Consider the following 22984-nt stretch of genomic DNA (forward strand, 5'->3'; position numbering starts at 1 on the left):
TGCTTGTCTTTTGCGATGCAAATTTTGTTTACCTTAATATTATGAAAGTTGTTTGGTTCCTAGAAACAATTCAAAGACCCCAACAACACTCAAAGTTTTGAGGGAAAAAATTGTAGAGCTGAAACTCTACAATAAAAAATTTGTGGCATATCAAGTTTCAGTGCCAACTTTATTTTTATTACTCACTTTTTAAATTAATGAATTTAAAATTATTAGAAACTACAGCGTAGATTTCTAAAACAGTTTTCTGTTGGGAAACAAAAGTTGAATAACTTTGAATAACTAAGGAAGCGCTGCCTAATCAAACTGCATAGCTTACATTCTAAAAGTGCAGATTTATTAGTCATGTTTGTTAAGTTTTAAGTCAAACCGCTGTCTGCATTTTGGGTAGTGATTTTTTTTCCAGTTTAGCACAGCTTTTCTTCTCCTTCTCTCATTAGCCATTACTTTTAATGTGGCTGTTCTATATTCCATGTTTGTGTGTGAAAACTGAGCCTCAGCAGAATAATATCATTAATATTAAAGGTCAAGCGCCCTTCAATTAAGCACAGTATGATTGAATGAGCATAATGTGCCTGTGACACATAACTGAGCATCAATTTGTCTGCAGAATGCTGTGTGTTTCATTAGTATTCTTCATCTCATTCATTAGGCCTATAGCCTTCTGAGAATCAAATCATCCTCATTGTAAACAAGTGGTGGTGCCAGATAATGGAGTAATGAGTGTTGTGATGTTACTCTTCTGCCATCTGCTGGTCCAAAGAAGGAACTAACGTAAAGGGTGCCGACTATATTTAAATGTTAATCATGGAGAGGGTGATCGGATAGAGCAGAATAAATACATACACAAACTTAACTTCAAAGGCACTTCTTTAATAGTTGTTCAATGTGTACAGTCTGTACAAAATAACTTTCCACAACCGTGCCCACTCTGTCTCCATGACATCTGTTTAACATTTAAAACTTTATATTTCAAAGAAAAGAAAAATGGCTTCATTACAATCAAATTCAAGTTCTCACATACAGTTCAAGTGCTGAAACAATGTTGTTTCTAGACACACAGTAAGTACCCACCCAGCCAAAAGGGAAGAAATGCACTCCTGTTTAAAATAAATAAAACTTTTCTGAAGTAAGGGAAACATGCTTTTGATCAATTTAATCCCAGAACTAGAAAGATCAAATCAGATCCCATTAAACACACTGGCCCTTGCAGCTCTCTGGTATCTAAAAATGGAAATAATACAGCTGATCAGCAATGATATTAATGGAAAAGGCTTCATGTGTGTCCACAGCAGTCATAGATAACACAGATGTATGGGTGGAGAAATAAAACAACAGCACTAAAATAAGTTCACAATCATGGCGGAACGTCCTGTACAACTAAGAAAACATGTAACACACACAAACAGGATGAAAATAATTGGCGATGCATCAGGAAAGCAAGAAGAAATCAACAAAATGGAAGCTCACTCTCAACAAACAGACCTAAACTACAAAGCAAGAAATAAAACAGAAATGAAAGTAGCAGATCAAACTTTACAGATCTTCCCGTCTAAAAAACTGAAAAGTTGGTTTTGCCAAACAGTCGGAGCCCTCTGCCCACGCCAAACATCCAGACCTGGATTAAGGCGATTTAAAGGTTAAATGTGTTACTCAGTGTAGTATATATAATCTCATTTCATCAGCGTTTCCACTGTGCTGGCTCTGGTGCATCACCCCAGTTCTGTGAAGGCAGGACCCGACTTACTGCATAAGCCTCTCTTGCAGACCTCAGCTTAGGTCAGTTTCCTGGACTCCTGGCCAAACAGAGTAAAGATGGGGTCAAACTCACTATTACACCTTTACAACATGTGTTTGAGTCATTTTTGTAACTGTGAGACACTTGCTGCTGCCTATCTTGGGCAGGTCTCCCTTGAAAAAGACGTTTTTAATCTCAATGGGATCTTCCTAGTTAAGTAAAGGTTAAATTAAAAAAATAAAATGAAATATGACTCTAACACTCTGCACCTGTGCTACTTTTGATTTTTTTTTAACTTCCTTTACAAAAGTTCATTTGTTGTATTTTTATCTTTTGTTGCTATCAACCCCTTTTTTGTGATTTATAGCTTTTAACGTACAGTTTAGAATTACCAAACACCAGCTATCAAAAAAAATAAAAATTGGCTTCCTGTTTCCTTCCAAGTGTTTGGTAGGTGAACCTAACAGATGTGGGTGCAGAACAGCATTTAAAGCAGACATGCTGGAATGATGCAGAAGCAAGTCTGCGCCAATTCCTTCATTCTTTAATTGAAATAAAAAGATTCCAATACTGTAGTATAGATAAAAGTTATGTAGTGAAATAGTAATTCAGTTAAGAAAATGAATTTTAACACCACAAAGACGTTGAAAAGCAGTCTCACAGTTACTGGTTCCTGTGTGTGCTGAACTGGTTTCTCTTCAGTGGTCATCTCTGAGGCTTCATTCGCAGCCCTGCAAACACAAACACAACTATCTCAGCACAGACGGCTGGAAAACCGCTGCTTCTCTACTTTTCAGATATCTCATGAGCCAAAGTGAAATAACTGTAGAAGCCTGAGCCATAGACTGTTAATCATATCAACTGTAACAGTGAGCGGTATAGACACCTTACATGTGAAAACAGAACACAGAGCGTGCAGCTGCTGTGTCAGAGATACTCACTGCTCTGAGACCAGCTGAGGCTGCTGTGAAGGCGCTGCCTCTGAGGCGCAGGAGCTGCTGCTTTGTAATTCACTCTGTGAAAAAAAGAAAAACAAAACACTGTTTATTCATCACTTCATGTTCATTCATGTGCTTTAAGTACATAATGTGACAATCGAGATAATCTGCTTCATTCTTATAAAGAATGAATGCACTGACCGACACAACATGAACGAGCCTGATAGACCACAGAAGACGACTAAAGCGATCCATGGTTGAGACAAACAACAACATCTAAACATCAAGAACATCTTTGAGGAGGCAGGTGTGTAACTGTCAAACTACAGCCAAGGTGCAAACCAAAGGCTACATTAAAGAACAAGAAGGTCAGATTACACGTTAACAGACAACATCACAGTTACAGACACTGTGTCTTTGTCCACATATGGTCAGTATGGCTGGAGTTTGACAGTGAACAGAGCCTCAGTTGCTCTGACGGCCATGAGCCCAGGTGAGCAGTGTGTGTGTGCAATACAGAGGGACCTGGTTGCCTTGGTGTTACTGTTAGCTGGAGGAAGACTTGCCATGGTAGAGGCTGGAGGAGGAAGAAGAGGGAAGTTCAACATTGTGAGCTCAAAATGGGGAGACGGCTGACGAGGAGGGGACTGACTCTGTGAATTCTACACAAACAGAAATGGTCAGTACGCTTTCTGAACAAAGTGCACATACACAACGCTCAGTGGTGACTTACCTGACTGCTTCGAGTGGGTCGCTCCCAGGACCTTGCGGTCGCTCTCCTCCTCTGGTTGAAGTTTCCTCTCCTTCAGGGAAACACAGAGCTCTGACGAACATCTGTTTTATAACTTTATTAAAGAACAAGCGTCCTACAAGTGTAAAAAATGTGACAGACAGGGGTCTGCCTATAGTCTGAGAACCTGATGATGACGACGTTTAAATAGAGTCTTTTTAGCCTACTGTGGCTGTAACTCGTCTTTGCTGCTCTATTTTTTTATTGCTTACAGTTTGTTATCTTTGAAGCTACTGTTGTCAAACCTCCACCCTTCCAGGTCAGGTTCATGCCATACGCATAATTCTTGGCTTAATCTGGATTTTAATTCCCCTGAACATGTCTGATACAGGCAGTCAGTGAGTTACTGTTTTGAAAAGAGGAGACGATAACACACTTGCTGAATGTGTGCGCGATTGTGTCTGCTCAAAACGAGCTGATTATGGCAGAGACGTTATAAAAGAGACAGGGCACTCAAAGAGAGAACTTCTTAGGTTTCTCTTGTGTTTTCTGAGCCCTTCAAAGTACATTTTCCAAAGGTTAAGACCTGGTTTATTAATATCATACAGAGAATACACATCTATTTGTTTGCTGTTTTTTCTATCTGTTAAACACAACTTTTCGTGTACAGTGTCTCGACCCTATTGTGAAAAGAAAGTAAGGACATTAGGGGGAGTAAAGTGGAGCATGACTGAGTTTATTTTTAGCTGCGGGGTTCCATGATAACAGTGCCAAAACTGTCCGATGAGTTACCGCTCCATCTGACTTCATATTAGTGTGAAATGAACCAGAAGGAAGAGGTTACCATTTTAACCCCGTCTCTGAACTCAATGAACAGTAAGAGTATAAAGAAAACATGCCCTTATGTCATATCCTATCTTCACTACATGAACTATACTAATGAACTGGGCATAGCAGGACTTGAGAATAATAGAGAATAAAAAAAAAGAGAGATCTGAAACCTGGACTGATCTTTTGTTACCTTCCCTGCTCAGTGGGAGACGTGACCTGCTTGTTGGGCTCCTTTCCTCCGCCTCTACTCTGAAGGCGCACCTTTCCGCGTGACCGTCCTTGACCGGGCCATGTGGGAGAAGAGAAACGATCAGATGGCTGCTCAGATGAGTGCGAGGAGGCAGGCTGCTGGGACTGCCAACGGTCACAGTTTGACCATCTCGAGCCTCTCCTGAAGAAACAAACAATAGTCTTCACACTGATGATATCATAAAGTGTCATGACATAAGAGGATAAAAAGGAGCTACCTGTGGCTGTGTGGGTGGTACGGTTTGAAAGCAGAAGCTGCTGTGGAGTCATCCACGAAGTGGTTCATCAGTAGAGGAGGCTAATGATGAAAACAACAACCGCTTAATCAGAGGAGGAGCCAGAGAGCTCCTCACACACATTAAACAACACGTTAACACTAACGACATCCACAAATCACAGGAAATGAACAAAAACAAAAATGCTAATCTGTTTAACACTGATAATAAAATTAAGTGTCATAAATACATTTTCCAGGCACAAATTCATCTTTAACAAACTCACTTCGGCCCAGTATTGGTATCCAGATGCAGCAGCCCACACCTCACCGAGGACTTCGTTTAGCTGTTGTGTGGACACGTGGGTCTGGCAGGACTGCTGGTAGGTGGTAGCGGGGGAGTAGAAGCCATAATAGCTGTTGCACTGGTCCGGCTGGGGGTGTCGGAAGCTTTGAGTGGGAGCCAAAGCAATGGCTGCTGTTGTTTCGGCCTTTATCCTCACCATGATGGGTTTTCCCTTAAACACTCGAACCTGTTCTCTGAGGTACTTGTAGGTCTGAAAACATGGACTCCGATTATTTCAGTTATTGTATTATCAGATCTCCTAACAAAGAAGGCTAACAGGAGCACTTTTTAACAGGACTGCTCTCAGGTAGTCATATTTGTAGATATTGACTGTATAACAAACCTAAATGGCATTAGCCAAAAAAAATGTGCCCAAAAAAAAGCAGCAGCTAATTTACTTCTCTCCTCGACCGGCCCTTTTCTACCTGTTCTGCATCGGCTTCTGATTTGAAGGTGATGAACCAGTTATCGTTGCTCACAAACTCACAGGTCTTGAACTTAGGCAGGTTCTCCCCTTCAAAGAGAGCTTCCACCTCCTGCACAGCAACAGCAATATCAAAAACGCTGCCAACATACACAATTTACCTTTAAAACTCCTTTAAATAACAACACACGTCTCTATCCCCGCACGTGCAGGTACATGTAAGAACAACACCTGAACTAAAACTGAGGATTTTGGTTGCGTTGGGGTATTTTGTGCAGTCTCACCGCTTGAGGTGTGGTGTTAGGAATCTCCCTCAGGATTAAAACGCACCGGCTAGGTCTGGGCCGGACTTTCTGTCCGCACGGGGAAAACTGGACCAGCGGCATGGCTGTGGGAGAACAGCAGCAGAGTGTGTTTCAGGACAACAATAAACCACGTTCATCACTCTCATCTCTACACTAGAACAGTTCCTTCTAATGTGCATCGTCAGAATACCCGATTTAGTTTTTGAACGCAAAAACAAAAAAACGTTCCTCTTCACTAATCCCTATCACGATCCCGTGGTTTTGTAGCAAAGGAAATAAAGTCTGATCCATGTACATTAAATATTATAACTCAAAACTGACACAAACTGTTACTCTGCCTCCACCTATACCCACAGAAACAAACACTGACATCTGAGAATATCGGAGATGAGGTCCAGGTCTGTGGTGAGATTCCTGATCTGGTCGAGGCAGGCCAGAGCAGAGATGGAAACATACTGGTTGCTGTCCATCTGAGTCTTGAGAAACAGGTCATTGCTGAGGTGCTCTCTGAGGAGGGACGGAAGAACTGCTGAGAACACTGATACATGCTGGCGATGGAGGGGTTACCAAAGATCACAGTGCATATATTGTCAGATTAAAGAAATTTAAATGTCCCACTCGGGTATTTAGGTTTACATATAAGTGCACTTATAAACGGGTCAAACTAAACTACAACCACAGCAAAAATACTCAACCATATGTCTTTTAGTTTGTACCAACTACAAGTAGTGGATCTGTAAAATAGGGGGTATGTGTGCAAAGCTAATACCTGTTCAGGTAGGACTCCAAAACGGTCCTCAGCTCTTGTCTGATCTCATCTGAAATCACAGAAGTCATTGGTCCCATTTGTCACTTTGAATTTGAGAGATTTTGTTAAGATGAATTTCAGTGTTTCCCACAGACTTCGATTCGACTGACTGAACTGATGCTGGTAAAAGCAACAGGCAGCAGGAATTGTTTGGTTCAGTTCTTTAACCTTTAAATAGGTCACTGTATATTTAATGCTGTTTATTCTTAACTTTTAACCCCTCAGTTAGATCACCCTTGATCTGTGTGCCTGTGTGTCGCAAAAGGACGCTTTTTAAAGGAACAATGCTTTTAGATGATTAACTCCTGTTTTTGTATTTAAATGTACATACTGTGTGACAACTAAACTCCTATTCCAGTGAGTCTCTCATGCTGTGACTGTGCCTCCATTAGCTCAGCATAGCAGCACACGATCTAGTTCTCCACCTGCAGGTGGTGATAATCTCAAGAGCAGAACGAGGACTACTGTTTCCAGTTGTTGGGGGTCTGCCTGACCAGAGGAGATCCCCTCTGGAGGAGTAGCTAAATGATTCCACCACAACAGTAACACGCCATTCGCTTATCCTTTTCAGGGTCGCAGGGGCGCTGGAGCCTATCCCAGCTGTCATAGGGCGAGAGGCGGGGTACACCCTGGACAGGTCACCAGTCTGTCGCAGGGCTAACACAGAGACAAGCTGCATGTCTTTGGACTGTGGGAGGAAGCCAGAGTACCCAGAGGGAACCCACGCAAACACGGGAAGAACATGCAAACTCCACACAGAAAGACCTGATGGGGGAATTGAACTCAGGACCTTCTTGATGTGCGGCAACAGTGCTAACCACCGTGCCACAGCAACACGCCCAATGAGCCAATTGGTCAGGAAATTGAGAAATTTCAAAATAAAGGGAGCTTTGAATCAAATTGTCTCTTTTTAAACACATTTTGCCTCAACGTAGCTCGCAGCCCAAGTAAAGCCAACGTGTGTGTGAGAAATACCGGATTTTAAAAACACAGCTGGATGGACTTCAAAGAGAAACTTAATTCAGCTTTGTACCTGTCACAGGTGGGTCACAGGACTCTCCGTTAAATATGTGAGTGTCGGCTCTCAGTGTCTGATATTCCAGTGCGTTAGGATCACCCAGGACCATGTTCTCCTGCTGAAACACTGGTATATATCCTTAAAAAGAACACAAATAACCAAATAATAAATAGTAACCCAACAATATCCAGCAGCCAATAAAATGCTTGTGTATGGAAAACAAGCAGATCTAGCCTACCTTCCTGAAGGGTCAGATTGTCATGGACCAGCCATGGCAGCTGAACCTGCTGGTAGGCGGAGTCAGGGTAGCTCAGGTAAAAATTGTTGTGGTCCATATTTCAGGATTATTGTTGAGGCCTGGAGTGGTGGCAGGTTGCTATAATAAAAATGCATAAATGTGCACCATATTTATGAGCCTATTAAAACCTACAAATACAACACCTTTGTTATTTGAACCACAGAGAAGATGGCAGAGAATAATTGTTGTGTTGGTTCAGAGGTGTAACAAAGATCAACAAAATCCATGAAGCCAAAAAGAAATGTAGCTCAAATGTTAACCTTGTATCCACTTAGTAGAAACTCAAATGTTTCTACTAATTGTGATCCTGTGATATCAAAGCATTAACAGAAGTTTATGTACCTCACCGTTCAGTCAGACTGTGCTTATGCATCAAGGACACTTGTATGAACAGTAACATGTTATGTAACTTTTTAATGCACAATGGCTGCTTCCAGTTGTAGGTAGCTCAATTTTTGCCTGTATCTGAATGAAACCACGACACATGAACCAAATCCTGTTCTTACAGGCTTTTTCTTCAAACATTTAGCATGTGAATGTTATCGCTCAGCCCAGTCAGTCGGCATACTGAGTGAACACATACAGACTGAATGCAATCTGTGTGCCAGTCCCACATGCAGGTCCCCTGAGGCATCACTGTGCTGTAGGGATAAGCTCCCAGCAGAGCCATAGAGGATTGGAGCTCTGAGACAGATTCTGGGATTTGCTGTGTCGATACACTTCCTGCTCTCACCCTGCCCAGGCTCGGCCTCAGACGCCCTCTGAGCTCAGCCTTCCAGTTCACCTCCAGACCCAGTTCGATCCAGGAGTGGGGGCAGAGAAGACAGATGAAGGAGTCTGCATCGTCTCCCAGCAGTTTAGAGACCATCACTTATACCTCTTTCCTTCTCTACCTCCTCAGGAGCAGCAGCAGGTTCATGACCGAGGAAGTGGATCTCGTAAGATGAAGTTGAAGCATAAACATCGATCTGATTGGGGTCTAAGGTAGCCAAGGTGTAGTCCTCTTTGCTGCTGTGTGTGGTTGTCCACAGCCAACTGAAACCACTGATCTCAGGATGACTTAATAATGAAAACCTTTAAAAATGGGTGAGTCTGTCTTCTTCTTCTACTGTAATTATTTCTAATAGTGTAGAGAAAAAATAATCTACGCGCCCTGAAAATGAAATCTCAGTGGTTCTGAGTTTTCTTCATTTTTCTTCGTCCTCTTTCCCCCATAGTGTGCGTTGTCCTGCCTCCCTATGCTCCCCCTTTTTTCCCCTTCCCCACAACCTCCACTTTGTCATGGGAGACCACTGCCACTCCCCGAGTTCTTCCTTCCCGCCAAAGTGAAAAGTGATCGCTCATAAGTGGGTTGCTTAATTGGGTATAAAGATAAAGACCCAAATGAATATTGTTGTTGCACCTCAGGGCGACTGCTCAGCTGGTGCTGTATAAATACACCTGAACTGATGAGGGTCATTACATCTCAAATCATCACATTTTCACAACCTTTTCTGCTCAGCCACCTCTGATGTCCCTGAAAAGTTTATGGTTTAAAACCTGGTCATGTATAAAATGATTGCTGTGAAATTTTGGCTTCATATATCAAATAATTTTCTAGAGATTTTAAGGCAAATTCGACTTATTTTTCCTCCACACGCTAAATTCTGAGGCAATTTTTGAACTTTTAAATTAAAAAAAAAGACTGAAATTTCCAGACATTTCTTTTGTAAATAGAAATAAATCAGGATCTGCAATTTGGGGAAGATACATAAACAATCACTAGTTAAAACATTGACATAATTAAAACCGTCCTGTCCCATGTAAACCCCATCTTTGAGCTCATGCTAACAAAAACAGAGCAAAATACCACTTAGACACAACATGCATATCACAACATCTCTGCTTACACGGTGTCAAATGAAGAAGGCAATACAAAGTAGATCATATCCCCAGATCTGGATAGATACACAAAAACACGTATCTATACGTGTTTTTGTGCACGGTGCCTCATCATTCCACCAACATCCCCACACATATTTAATACTCACTGCCTCAATAAAAGAAAAATCCCAAAACTCATAAAAGGTCCAGGAAAAAGGGCTCTGGCTGAATTAAAACGTGTTTTTAGCACTTTCGAAAAACACGTTAATAAAAAGCAGCACTTTGAACATGAACCTTAGCGATAAACCTTGATCTAAAAAATAACTCAAAGTCTCTGAGTTGGGCGTGTTGATGTTACGTCTCTGCGCTCCGGCCTCAAATCAGCCTCGATGGGCGGAGTGAAACTGACCACACCGGCCTTTAAAGACACACACCTCTGCAGGGATCAGAGCCTCATCCGTTTAACACGAACCGTGGACGTTAAGAACTGTTAACGTCCGTGAAGCGAACTTTAACGTTTACGGTGCTAACGGCCAATATGACATAAATTAAATGTGTTTTTAATACTCTCATCAAATGTTTATGCATTTGTGAAATGTAGCCACTCTTAAATATCCATCTGAATATAAATATATAACATATAATAATGCAGATTCATAATACTATGTAGTCATATTTCGATATAAAAACGATGAAATATACATTTAACCTCGTTAATGTCACACTGCTGGAGCTTAGCGTGTACACAAATAAGCTCACAGTCTCTGAGGTGTTTTCATCGTGTGAGACAGAAACTCACCCGTTACCTCTGCTCTGCTCCCGGTGGAGTTTCTTCCGCAGGTTTAAGTTATTTTGCTCCGTGAACTTCGCGGCTGCCATGGAAACCGTGCTTACAAAATGAAAAAAAAAAACTTTTATTCCCTCCAATAAACTCACTTTAACTCCTGTATAAAAAATAAATGTTTGTAATACTCTCACCAAAAGTTTATGCAATTGTGAAAAGTAACCACTGTTAAATATCCGTCTGAATATGAATATATAAATTATGATAATGCCTATTCATAATAGTATGTTGTCATATTTCGATATTGTAAAAAAATGATAAAATATATATTTAAACTATTGAGAAAAACTAAATAAATGAAAAAATGGAAAAAAAGTTTTAAAAAAAATTGCAAAGCAAAGCTAAGTTGATATTTAGAGATATTATCTTAATAAAATTTGGGTTAGGCCAGTGGTTCCCCAACTTTTTTTGCTGGGCCCCCTTTGTTTTACAAGAAAAATGTCCCCCCCCCCGCACGCACGCACGCACACACACGTCCTCCAACCACACACACCCATATTTTGCTCCATTGCGGTTTATTTCACACCTCAAACATTTAGTAAACAATTAAGCAAATACAAGTAATCTGCAATAAATTACAGGCAGTAAGAAAATAATCTACTAACTCTTTTACGCTACGTCTGCACCTACACGGGTATTTCTGAAAACGCAGCTGTTTCGTCCACACGTAAACGGCGTTTTGAAACACCGAAATGTCTGGCAGGATCAGCCTGATATTATATGTATCCCGCTGTAACTTTACTGTATAAAGAGCTACCATCTCCAAAATGTCAGGAGCAGTTAGTCATTACAACAAGTGTTTGTGAACTAAAAATCAAGAATGTGGGATCCTGTTTGTCCGTGATTTGAAGAGCCCAGCGCTGCTCCTGATGCAGGGAAAACCAATTCTGCAGGGGAGACCTACCTCAGCACTTGTGCGGGTGAAGCCAAAGGGAAGATTTGCTTCACCATATTTTCTAGTCTTTGTCTTAGAATGAAGTTGGTTTGGAAACATATTCAGCGATGCTTCGTCTCCTGCTTTGCGTTTGTGTGGGCGCCCCGTGCTACCAGTGTCCAAGCGTTGGTTTCCCTTTTCACACTGCGCCCCCCCTGCCATGGCTCTGCGCCCCCCTCCCCTCCCCTCCCCCAGGGGGCGACCCCCACCCACTCCCCTCCCCTCCCCTAGGGGGCGGGCCCCACACTTTGGGAAGGTCTGGGTTAGGCTATCATTTCACGTTTTAGTTGGTTCTGATAAGGGCGAGGATAGGGGGAAATGTAAACTAACAAATACACAAACAAAAAACCCTTTAAAAAACGTTTCTATTGTGTAATTTAAATGTAAATTTGCCTTTTATATTTAACCTTAAAAGTCAAAAATAGCTTTTCATTTTTAATCCTCTTTATTTTTCGATTTTATCTCTGCATCAGTGTTCCTATAATGCAGGGGTGTCAAACTCCAGGCCTCGAGGGCCGGTGTCCTGCAGGTTTTAGATCTAACCCTGGGTCAACACACCTGAATCAAATGATCAGTTCATTACCAGGCTTCTGGAGAACTTCAAGACATGTTGAAGAGGTAATTTAGTCATTTAAATCAGCTGTGTTGGATCAAGGACACATCTAAAACCTGCAGGACATCGGCCCTCGAGGCCTGGAGTTCGACACCTGTGCTATAATATATGCTGTTTCTTTTTTAAAATCTCTTTTATTTGTTTATTTTTATTTTATTTTGATCTTATATACACAAACCTGTAATTTTTACAGAGCAGTTGGCTGTCAGCTCCCAAGTAAGGCTCTTAATGCCAACCTCAACAAGCAAACTGTCAGAAAATCAAAACAATTCAGACAAAGAAAAAAAAGGAGATAATCACATATGTTATGGTGTTGAACATGAGGTCAGACACGGTGCTGGAAGAGGGCGGTCATGATTTGTAGAACCATGGAGGACAGGCATCTAAGACCATAAACCGTCAGATAGTAAACTTGTTGTCAATAATAAGGTCAAATATCTCAGACATGACTGAGTTTCTGTCATTTTTTACATTTATTTACTACAGGTTAAGCCTAAAGACTCGTTCTGACATATTTCTTTTATTTACTAGCAGCATCTCTTTATCATGTAGAAAAACAGTTTTTTGTCATGTTACGACAGCAAGGACACGATTTTTAAAACATATTCTTACTGTAAAATTAACAGTTTTGTATGGTTCATTATTTTATAGAAGTAAATGGATTATTTAGAAAATATTGATGTAAATTAAACATTTTCTTTGTTTTTCTATTTACACTTTTTTGATGTCAAGATTTTACACAATTTTACTGTTAATTTCACAAACGTTTTGTACAATGCATATGTTATGGTGTGGAACACGAGGTCAGATCACGCCAAAGTAGAGTTTGAGGGGTTAGGTGGGCTGTAGACATTTTTCAGATTTCAAAATGGGCTGCCAGTTTATGGATGCCCCAGATTAATATAGCTATAGAGTATAATATATCAACAGATGCCTTTCCATTATCATCAGCTTGGAATCTCCACTATGCATATACTGGCTTGTGGCCTTGTGTAAATTGGATGTGGAGGATGGAGCGGCGAGGCAGGAGGACAAGAGGAAGACTGCAGAGAAGAGTCATGTATGTGGTGAAGGACATGGTTGGTGCAACAGTGGAGGATGATATGAGACAGATGACTTGCTGAGGTGGCCCTTAAGGAAGAAGACGTACTGCACGCTCAAACACTAAAACTCAAAATTTTAGTATAGGTCATGTATTTTTTTTCCAGGTACAACCATAATACCAAGTTTTTGCAGAACCCGTAAATCGATCTTTTGACAACTTTACATAAAACTTCTGTTTTATTGTTTAGGACAAGTTAACAAAATACAACTTTTAACCCTTTACACTATACTGCTTGTTTTACCCAACCACCACCTGTTGTACCTAACAATATTTTCTTGTTAATGCAAATATGTAATAAGCCATATTTTTTTCTCAAATAAAAATGAATCCAGCTAAATATTTCTGCCCGTACACTCCAACACTGCAAACAAGAGAGAAATTAATCAAGAAACACATCAAATTACACTTTCAGTGTTTGCTTTGCTCCAATCACAGTTTTCAAACATGTGCAGATGTTCTGATATTTTAAGAAGCACGCAGTCATGCTGTATGTCTAATTTAATATCTTGTAGCTAAAGAAATCGATAAAGATATCATATATCAATAGCAGATATTGATATGACCTTTACGATGACGCACAAAAAAGAAAAGACACATGTACAAATCGTCCAAACAGAAAAAGTCTGACTCTCAGGATTTGAAGCCCTTCTGATGAGATAAATGCACAATTACAGAGTTCGTACTCAGGCTGAGGGTCCTCGAGGGTTTGTATCTCAGCTCTTCAGCAAAGAACATCAGCTGGATGTAGCTGAGGCCCCTCTAACCGAGCGCCATTCCAGTGAAGTCTCTTTGGACCTCTGTCGAGATGAGGAATCTCCTCTGCAGCACTCAGACTCAATTTGTAGAGTATTTGGTGCTGGATCAGGAGTACATGCTCCAGTAGATGGTGTTGAAGAGCAGGTAGGACAGAGGGAAGGCCAGTCTAGAGTACGAGTCGATCATGTAGCTGTTGTTGACCAGCAGGTCCACGTTTTCACGTACAGACCGCTGACGGCGAAGCCGAGTCCCCTCCGTGGGGCGCATGTCTGAGCTTTGGGTTGGCGATGTCGGAGGGTCAGAGGTCAAGGTGGGTGCCAGACGGGGGAATGTAGTCAGCTCAATATCGTTGTCGTGGAAACACCCGTCAAAGGCCATTGCTTGACTGGCGTTGAAGGTGGATGGGATCTTTAAAGGCAAAGAGAGGAAACGAGCAGGTGGAGATTTCACCGACAGAGACCCGGCACTCAAAAATCTTGAATTACAATCCGAGGATTAATCTTTAAAAGCAAAGAGGTAATATATAAATAAAAGGGGGACATCTCTTAAAAATTCCATTTTGTGGCAAAGACAAACATTTTAATCATTTCTTTAAATCAGATTTGAGTGGTGATCAAACATGTGCAGTTTTAATGCATCAGTGGACACTTAGTTTGTTTCAGATTTACACAGAAATCCAAATTCCAACATGAATTGATTATGTCGGATACTTACTAAAAAAAGGTAATAACACCACAAAGCAGTTTAAAACTTGTGGATGTTTTGAAATGACAGGAAATGTTCACCTGACTGCAGTTTCTTTTTAACTACTTTTGACATTTTAAAGATATTTTTACAAAACGTAATGCTTGCTTTTGCCACAAGGTGTCAGTGTTTCACCAGGACGATTCTTTTTCTCTTGAGTCCTTCAACAGTCCAAAACCTCCTGAAGAAAGTAACGGCTGGAGATTTTCATATTTTAAAAGCTAGGTTGAATTTTTGATATTTATGATTAAAACAACTCAAATAATAAAGTAGTGATTTCAGCTGTTTAAAAATATGCTCCACCTTAAACTCTGCTCCACATTCTGAAGTACTTTGTTAATGCTTTGAGAGGCCACTTTGCTTGAAACCTATTGACTCAATGACTGACTTTTCACACACATGAAAGGGAAGGTTGCAGCCAATGGTTACTTCCAATTAAAAGGGAGTTTTTCCCTTCCCACTGTTGCTAAACTGCTTGCCCAAAGAGGGTCTTATGATTGCTGGGTCTTTCTCTATGTATCATTGTAGGGTCTACCTTACAATATAAAGCATCTTGAGGCAACTGTTGTGATTTGGCGCTGTATGAATAAAATTGAATTGAATCGATACTCTGGCTCCAAAAAGGCTCTCACGCTTTGCACGAAAATTTCAAAGTTTGAGTAAATCTTAGTAAAGATCCAAGAGGCAGCTGGAGGGTTCTGTGCAGCACATGTAATGGCCCTGATTGGCCACTAGAGTGAGACATTAAGCAAAATGTTGCCTCGCTCTTTGCACAGTAATAATCCCCCTTCCCCCCTGTGCTGACCTTCCCCCTCTTCATCTTCCTCATCTCCTCCAGAGTGGTGCAGTAGTTCACAGCTGCATATTCAATCACAGACAGGAAGACAAACAGGAAGCTGGTCCACAGGTAGATGTCCACCGCTTTCACGTACGACACCTGGAAAGCATCGCACGTTTTCACATATACAGGGCCACATTTAATATGGTTCACCCCTTTGTCATTTATCTATTTATATTTTAACCTTATTTTTTTCCTTTGTTGCCATTTTTAAAATGGGGTTTCAACAGACTTTATAAAAAAGCCTAAAAACAAAAACAAAGCAATGTACAGTCAATGGTATATCCTCCTACTTTAGTTACAAAATAGAAAAAAGTGACAAAATTGCCATCCCAGCTCCTCATTTTGCATAATTCTAGTTTTATCAATATTAAAGATAAGCTGCAAAATGTATATATTGTAAATTAATTCATAACACATTTTTGTTGGTTTTATCACATATTTAGGAAATGGCATTATGGCAAATAGCAAACGGCATTGTGTTTATACAAATTATGAAACTTTCAGTTCCCAAATATGATCCTGATCTTTGCACTTTTCCTCCACGATTAAGTTTGTTCAGTTTAAGTCAAAGAAGGATCTTTTGGGCTATTTCGCTTCACATAAGGTAAATAAAAATACTGCAAATGCAAAACATTTAAAAGAAATTTGACATTGGCATTGATATGCTGTTAAATTCCTTTCTGATCATCTGTTTTGGTCACCCAGAGCCAACATAGGCCTGCTGAACTCTCACAAACAGCTGTTACCTGAGGCATCGAGGCGGACACTCCTGTGATGATGGTGGACATGGTGAGCACTGTGGTTATACCTGCAGGGGACGAGAAAACACAGACAGACTTCACATATGACATTCAAATTCTTTCAAATAACGTGTGATGTTTGGTGAAGACTGGCTGTTCTTGTTTTGTTTTTGGACATGAGTGTAGACACCAAGAAGCCAAAAACTGCAGTTCTTTAAATTTGCATTGAGGCTGGCTTCAAAATGAATCCTCCTCCACAGACTGCCACGTTAAAGCCTTTAGATACACGTGATTACAGCAACTCTTCAGAGGGTGACATTTCTTTGGAACCCATCCATTTACTGTTATAACTTTGATGAGCAGGTGTGCTGACACACAGAGGTGTAAGGTGGTAACCGTCTGCTGAGCCTTGGCTCCACCAGCTGGAGTCATTGAAGTGAACCTGTGGACTGTGATTGTGTTCGTCATGTTGCTGTGAAGTACAGAGCATCCATGATGTTTGTTCTTCAGTCTGAGGATGTGAAATCCTAGTTTTTAATTGGTCTGTTAGCACAAATTAACAGGTATCTCACTCACACAGTTTATAGATGGAGCTTGCTAGCATCAACTTAGCACTCCACCTGTTAATATTGCAACTTTGACTCAGAACAAACTAAATACACTTGCTTCAACTTGACCCGGTTTTTCTGTCTTCTGTGGTTTATATAACTCTGTATAAGATGTGATGAAAAATACAAATAAATATCAAAAATATCCATCAACTGTGTCAAATTGATATTGATGCAGTAGGTTTTAGATTCATATAAATGTTATCCTGGCAGTATCATTTGTCTTGCAGTGTAGGATAAAATAGATCAATGATGGTGTAAAATAAAATGTTAGAGCATCACTGAAGTCATTAGGCTTCACCCCAATAAAGGAACAGAACGAAACAGCACTATTTACAGGTTTAATGTGCCTCTTTAAATGTGGTTAAAGAGCCAGGAGAGAGCAGAAAGACTGGGATTTGAGGTGGTTGTACTTAGGATTTGCTTAATGAATGATACCCAGAGACACTCTTGCAGGAACAGCCCGTCTATCGATCCAGAAGGAGACCCAGGAGAGGACGACCATCAGCATGGTGGGGAAGTACGTCTGCAGCATGAAGAAGAAGATGTGCCTCCGCAGGATGAAGGTTATGAAGAGACGGTTGTACCAGCCTGACAAAGAGAGACAGAAAAACTTCAGTCTTTTCAGCAAACTGTGACACTTGATGATAAGGTTGGAGTTCCTGTTCATCCCAAAGGTCTCTAAAAGCACTCTAATCTAAAAGAATATATCTACAAGTAAAGAGACAGACGTGTCCATATGTTTGTGACTACTGAATATGATCTGCTCCCACTTCCATTATTTTATGACACAATCTTACTGATGACCTACTAATTGTATTCAGCTGTGTTGCAGTAGGGACACATGGAAAAGTTTCAGGACACTGGTCTCTGAGGACTGGAGTTTGAGACCCTGCTTTAGAGCATAATGATCTGACTTGTGTTTTGTCTCTAAACGTGAGTACCCGCAGATGCTACAGGTACACAACCTGTGCTATACACACCGGTGCTGCTGTAGAAAGCCAGGCCACTGGAGGCTTGGAAATGCTCAATGAAGAACTGTGACAATACGATCTCATCCGTCCTCAGAGAGTCGTTGCCATTCTTCCAGTAAAGCATCAGGTCATTCTCGTTATACGCGTCTACAGTGAGAAACAATTAGAAACAAAGGGAGATGGAAAACAGAAGAAAGACAAGAACTGAGGTCAGCTGACATTATCCACCTTTCATTTATGTGTTACTTTATGATTAAAGAATGTGAAGTTTTTATTATTGTGTGTATATACTGAATGCGTCTTACAGCTCTCCAACTCCAGCGAGCAGTTCTGTGTGTCCAAAGGGAAGCTGCTGAAGTCCATCGAGCAGAGAGCCGTCACAGTGACCCTGAAACACCCACACACACAGATATAAAACAGCTTCCCCTGCAGCTGTCCTTGACTGTTCGTTCTTACAGTTTACTCCCTAGAAACTCAAGCAAACCAAAGTAGAGTCAGAAAAGTGAAAATAGGGCAGGGAAACAAAGATTAAAGCAGGAATCTAGAAGCTTTTTTTTCCTAGCTGCAACAATTTCTGTTTTGTCAGTTTGTCACATCTGATACACACTCACCAGATAGTTCAGATAGTTACACTTTGCTTAATACCAGACCTCCTTTTTTCAGAAAATAATGTAATTCGTGGCAGAAATTTGTTCCTCAGAGATTTTGGTCCAATTGTGTGAAGCTGTTGACACGGTAGCTTCCCGCCGTTCCTGCAAATTAGCTGGCTGCAGATCCGTGATCAGATCTCCTGCTCTAACACATCCCATGCATAGAGATGTGGTCATTGTGGAGATGGAATGATCTGTACATTTATGCCGTTTTCGAATGTTGCATCAGAAATTGAGACTTCTCAGACCAGCCACATTTTTCCTATTGTCTGTGAATTGTAGCCTGAGTTTCCCGTTGGGCAGAGCTGAGCAGAGTGGCAGCTGATCGGGTTCTCTTCTCTCTTCTGCTGTAGCCCCTCTGCTTCAAGCATGTGTTGTCTTCTGCAGACAATCACCTTCACATTCATGTCACATTTAAAGCCACTTAAATACCGTTCTTCCTCATTTTGATGCTCAGTTTGAACTTCAGCAGGTTGCCATGTCACTGTTACTGTCACGTCATTGGCTGATCAGATGTCTAGGTCAATGAGCAGTAGAACAGGTGCACCTAATGAAATTCCTGGTCATCTTATAAACCATCAGTGAGGCTTCTGAATAGTTTAAGGGACGCTTGGTTCATAAGGGATGCTACAGACATGCACAGTGTAAGATGGGATGCTTTACTGTCATGGTCCTGCGACCATGACTCAGTGACTTTATGTTTATGTTCTTTATTGTTATTACTTTCATTATTATTCTTGGGCTGTTTTGGGATGGTTTGTGTTTGGGATTTTAGACACTGGGTTCTGGGTTTGTGCTCCCTCTGTTGGTCCCTGGTGTTAGTGTTCCCCTGTCTCGTCAGGTTAATCAGGTCCAGCTGTTTCCCCCACCTGTGTGTGATTTCCCAGTGTCTCTTTGTGTACTTATAGTGTGTGATTTCCTCTGCTCCTCGTCGCGTCGTCTGTGTTCATACCCGGTGAATCCCCTGCGTGCTCTCCCTGCTGTTCTCCCTTCATGTTCAGGTTTGCCACTCCCTTTGTGTAGTTTCTCCCAGTTTAGTTCGTCCTTAGTTCTGTTTTGCCATCTCCACTTTATGTTCAGTATTGTCAATAAATCACCTTCACATCTGAGTAAGTGCTGCATCTGAGTCCTCCTTTCCACTCTTCACACGGCCGCTGCCCCGGACCGTGACATTTACTTACTTATTTTATTATATGAAAAAAACCCTAATAAATCAATGTTTTCCTGACACCACATATATTTAAAAGTAAACATTGGCTGCACTAAGCTTCAGAGGATTTCATCGTCTTCTCTGCAGCTTAACACTTTTGCATCCACCTGAACACCTGCCCTCTACCTGACGCTGTAGAGGATTTTTCCATCAGGGTAAACCCGCAGCATGATGTTCTCCATGGTGGTGTCGTGGATGAAGGAACGTTTGGAGTGGACGAAGAAGACGTCGGGAACCCAGATCTTCTTCACCAGCCGGGAGTCAAAAGTCCTGCTCTGGTTGTTTCTAGACGGGAACGCCAGCCTCTCGTCCTTCCAGTAGTGACGCAGGTACAGAGTCATGGTGAAGTCCTACAGACGGCAGACACACACCAGAGAAACATATACTTCTTATGTTTCTTTAATTTTTATTCATGTTTTTCAAGCAAGTTTGAATTCATGGGAGATCTGGGGGCTCAGAAAATGTGGTTCCAGGCAGAGCCTGAACCTGGTGTCAACACTTCCATTGTTTTAGATCAGGCTGTCATTGCAGCACCGTCCTGTTCTCATTCATCTCTCTTGGCTGGAAGAACTTTTAAGTTAGACATGGCGCTGACTTCAAAGCTGGCCACTTGAGGGATCAAGAGCCAGAGAGTCAACTGACAAACAGTGACGTCAGTAAAACTATAAAGTCATAAAACTATAAAGTCATAAAACTACAGTTTAAGGAATCTCTTTAGTTCAGTTTGTCTACATGATTTTATTTTTACTGAAAGGTTATGAAAGAAGGGAAAAATATGACAGCTTTTGGTGTAATTTGTCTTAGGAACATTGTTTTTGGCTCATCAGAATGACTTATATGATCTTATTTAGCTGTGGTCTGGCAGCGCTTTTAATACCAAACTCTAAAACGCAATAAATTCTTAATGATTTGCAGCACAATGCACAAAGAGGTTGACACACTGGTTAGATCTATGTGATTAATTTGGCAGATATATATGTATATATATATATTTATCCTGGATGGCCCTCCTGATGCAACCCCAGAGGGATCCTGGGAGGAGAGACAAAAGCAGGAAGTGTTTGCCTGTTTAGTAAATGTGTAAATTATTGAGCCACTGTTGGCAGCATAAAGCCTGTTGATCTAAAATACAGTGAAAAGTTCATAATTTAAGCCCTCTTTGTGTGCAGAGCAGTCCAGCAGGTCTGACTGGATTCTTTTTAGGCCATATCTGGGCCACAGGCTCCATTCAGCATTTGACACAAATGGTTTGAGGCCTTTTTAAGAACAGCGCCAGCTGTTTGGCCCTGATTCTGCAAACCTCTGTTAAACACCCCAATAGTTTATTTAATCTACTAATCTGTTTATTTATTTTACAGTGTAAAAACTATTGTATTAAGACATTTAACCAACATTTTCAGGAATATATTTAGGCAGCCTCTTTTATGATTATTTACTTGTGACCTTCCTTCATTCCTGTTAGTCACACTCCCTTTCTGATTACTGGTCCAATTAGTATCTCCTGTGTTCAGTTATCCTCTCACTTCCCGGGCTTCCTTTTTTCTCTATTGGATTTATTTGCCACTTTCCTAAATCAGGTTATCTAGCTGTTTTTATTCGCCTTCCTTCAAAACCCTACCTTTCATGTATGGATCTTGCTATTTCTTGTCTTTCCTATTTTTGATTTTTGGACTTTTATTGTGACATCTTGCATTTGGGTCCTTTCCTCTGTGACATGCCATTAAAAATCCTCACCATGTTGACCTCTGAGATGCTGTCGATGCTCTCCACCTGCACATCAATGCCTACGGGGATGGGCGCACCTAAAGCAAAGGCATGGAAAGTATTTCATTTTAATGCCATTAACTCATAAATTATTTATCAGTGCTAGTAAAGAAACTCAGTCAGAACTGTGCAGCTCAACCTCTGCACATATTTTATGGGTGTCACAATTCTGTGTGTGAGTGGGGTGTGTGAATGGTGTAAACCGTAAAAAGTTATAAACTTAGACTCGACACATGGGTCATATTTCATGGGTTTCGCAAGTGGGTGTGACAGAATGAATCTAAAGCACCACCCATTTAATTTAAGGTTTTCTGGAGCCTATCCCAGCTGTCACTGGATAAGACACACCCTGGACCCTCATCATCGTCTACTCCAGGGTTAACAACCATCAACAGCCAAACATGTCAGTGAAGGTTCTCAGTCATCCAGTTTTGTTGTAGTCTAAGGAGCTTGGAAAGAAAAGCATCTGGACTTCTTTAATTTTCTTAAAGATGTTTCACCTCTCATCTGAGAAGCTTCTGAGAAGGACACTCCCAAAGGGCTTAAAATCTGGGACTCTCCACCATTTGCTCTTAGAACTGAAGAAGCTTCTCGGATGAGAGGTGAAGAGTCTTCAAGAAAATTAGAGAAGTCCAGACGCTTTCCTTTCCAAGCTACTTACACCATCAACAGTCAAGTTACAACCAGCCTGTTGGCTGCAACAAAGAAGGGAGTCACAAAACCAACATTTAACTAGCCTCGCAAAACACTGGCACTTCCTGCAGTCTCCTGCATCAAAACACAAACACACACACACACACCCCCACGAAAGGCCTCGGGCTGTAACAGAATTTAGGATCCACATCTAAGAGGCATGTCTTTGATCCGTGTGAGGAAGCAAAGGAAGAACATGCAAACTCCCCACAGAAAGGCTGTGAAAGTCCTGGGTTTGAATCAACACCCAGGACAGTTTTGCTGTTTTCAGGCACAAACCCACAAACCCAGGACACAAACTCCACCCACAGATTTAATCAGATGAATATGAGCTGTGGTTTTGTTGAAGCATGTTCTTGCCAGCAAGTTGTATTTCTATCATTTGACAAATCATCTCATAACTCAAAGGTAGATTGTCAAGTTTAGGACAGACTGAACATTTTTGATAGAAACCTCAGATTGGAGACATCTAGGTGCCACAGTTGTATCACCACTGGGAGGCAAAAGAAAAACAACATTTGGCAATAAACACAATTATTTATTGTGCGTTCCATCAATGACACATGATTAGTGGTTCCTGAATGCCAGATAATGCGCACAGGAATTGATAAGGAACTAGTTTGTGCTGCTGTCAGTCAGAATCCAGGGTGTAAAACATCCACACGAATGCAGGAAATGCCTCGACTGCAACACACCCATGTTTGCATGCACCAAGGTGCAAGGACCCTTTAATCGCTGCTTGCAGC

At 41.1% G+C, this 22984-nt stretch overlaps 2 protein-coding genes across 7 annotated transcripts; both read right to left on the bottom strand.

The window, feature by feature from the left end:
• Nucleotides 1-857: 857 nt before the first annotated feature.
• LOC146662580 (la-related protein 4B-like) lies at nucleotides 858-11701 on the bottom strand. 6 transcript variants are annotated; one of them, XM_085419286.1, is made up of 16 exons: nucleotides 11511-11701; nucleotides 10569-10651; nucleotides 7840-7977; nucleotides 7617-7739; nucleotides 6545-6593; nucleotides 6146-6282; nucleotides 5755-5858; nucleotides 5472-5582; nucleotides 4988-5257; nucleotides 4705-4784; nucleotides 4428-4628; nucleotides 3410-3479; nucleotides 3243-3338; nucleotides 2680-2753; nucleotides 2400-2469; nucleotides 858-1796 (listed from the first exon to the last, which is right to left on the bottom strand). In XM_085419286.1, the coding sequence occupies exons 3-16, from the start codon at nucleotides 7934-7936 to the stop codon at nucleotides 1776-1778; spliced, it is 1503 nt and encodes a 500-aa protein (XP_085275412.1). In that variant the 5' UTR covers nucleotides 7937-7977; nucleotides 10569-10651; nucleotides 11511-11701; the 3' UTR covers nucleotides 858-1775. The 6 variants fall into 6 exon arrangements, with proteins under 6 accessions (XP_085275412.1, XP_085275411.1, XP_085275413.1 ...); XM_085419285.1 differs by having other exon boundaries at nucleotides 10562-10651; XM_085419287.1 differs by lacking the exon at nucleotides 10569-10651.
• A 1779-nt stretch (nucleotides 11702-13480) lies between these two features.
• Nucleotides 13481-21579, bottom strand: LOC146662581 (gamma-aminobutyric acid receptor subunit rho-3-like). Its single transcript, XM_085417860.1, has 8 exons — nucleotides 21516-21579; nucleotides 19908-20131; nucleotides 18227-18309; nucleotides 17931-18068; nucleotides 17386-17538; nucleotides 16346-16407; nucleotides 15564-15695; nucleotides 13481-14422 (listed from the first exon to the last, which is right to left on the bottom strand). Exons 1-8 carry the CDS (start codon nucleotides 21516-21518, stop codon nucleotides 14120-14122), a joined length of 1098 nt encoding a protein of 365 aa, XP_085273986.1. The 5' UTR covers nucleotides 21519-21579; the 3' UTR covers nucleotides 13481-14119.
• Between the last annotated feature and the right edge of the window lie 1405 nt (nucleotides 21580-22984).

Source organism: Rhamphochromis longiceps, linkage group LG9 (assembly GCF_057381845.1).
Source record: "Rhamphochromis longiceps isolate RC_006_pf linkage group LG9, R_longiceps_female_GT1.1, whole genome shotgun sequence".
Lineage (NCBI taxonomy): Eukaryota > Metazoa > Chordata > Actinopteri > Cichliformes > Cichlidae > Rhamphochromis > Rhamphochromis longiceps.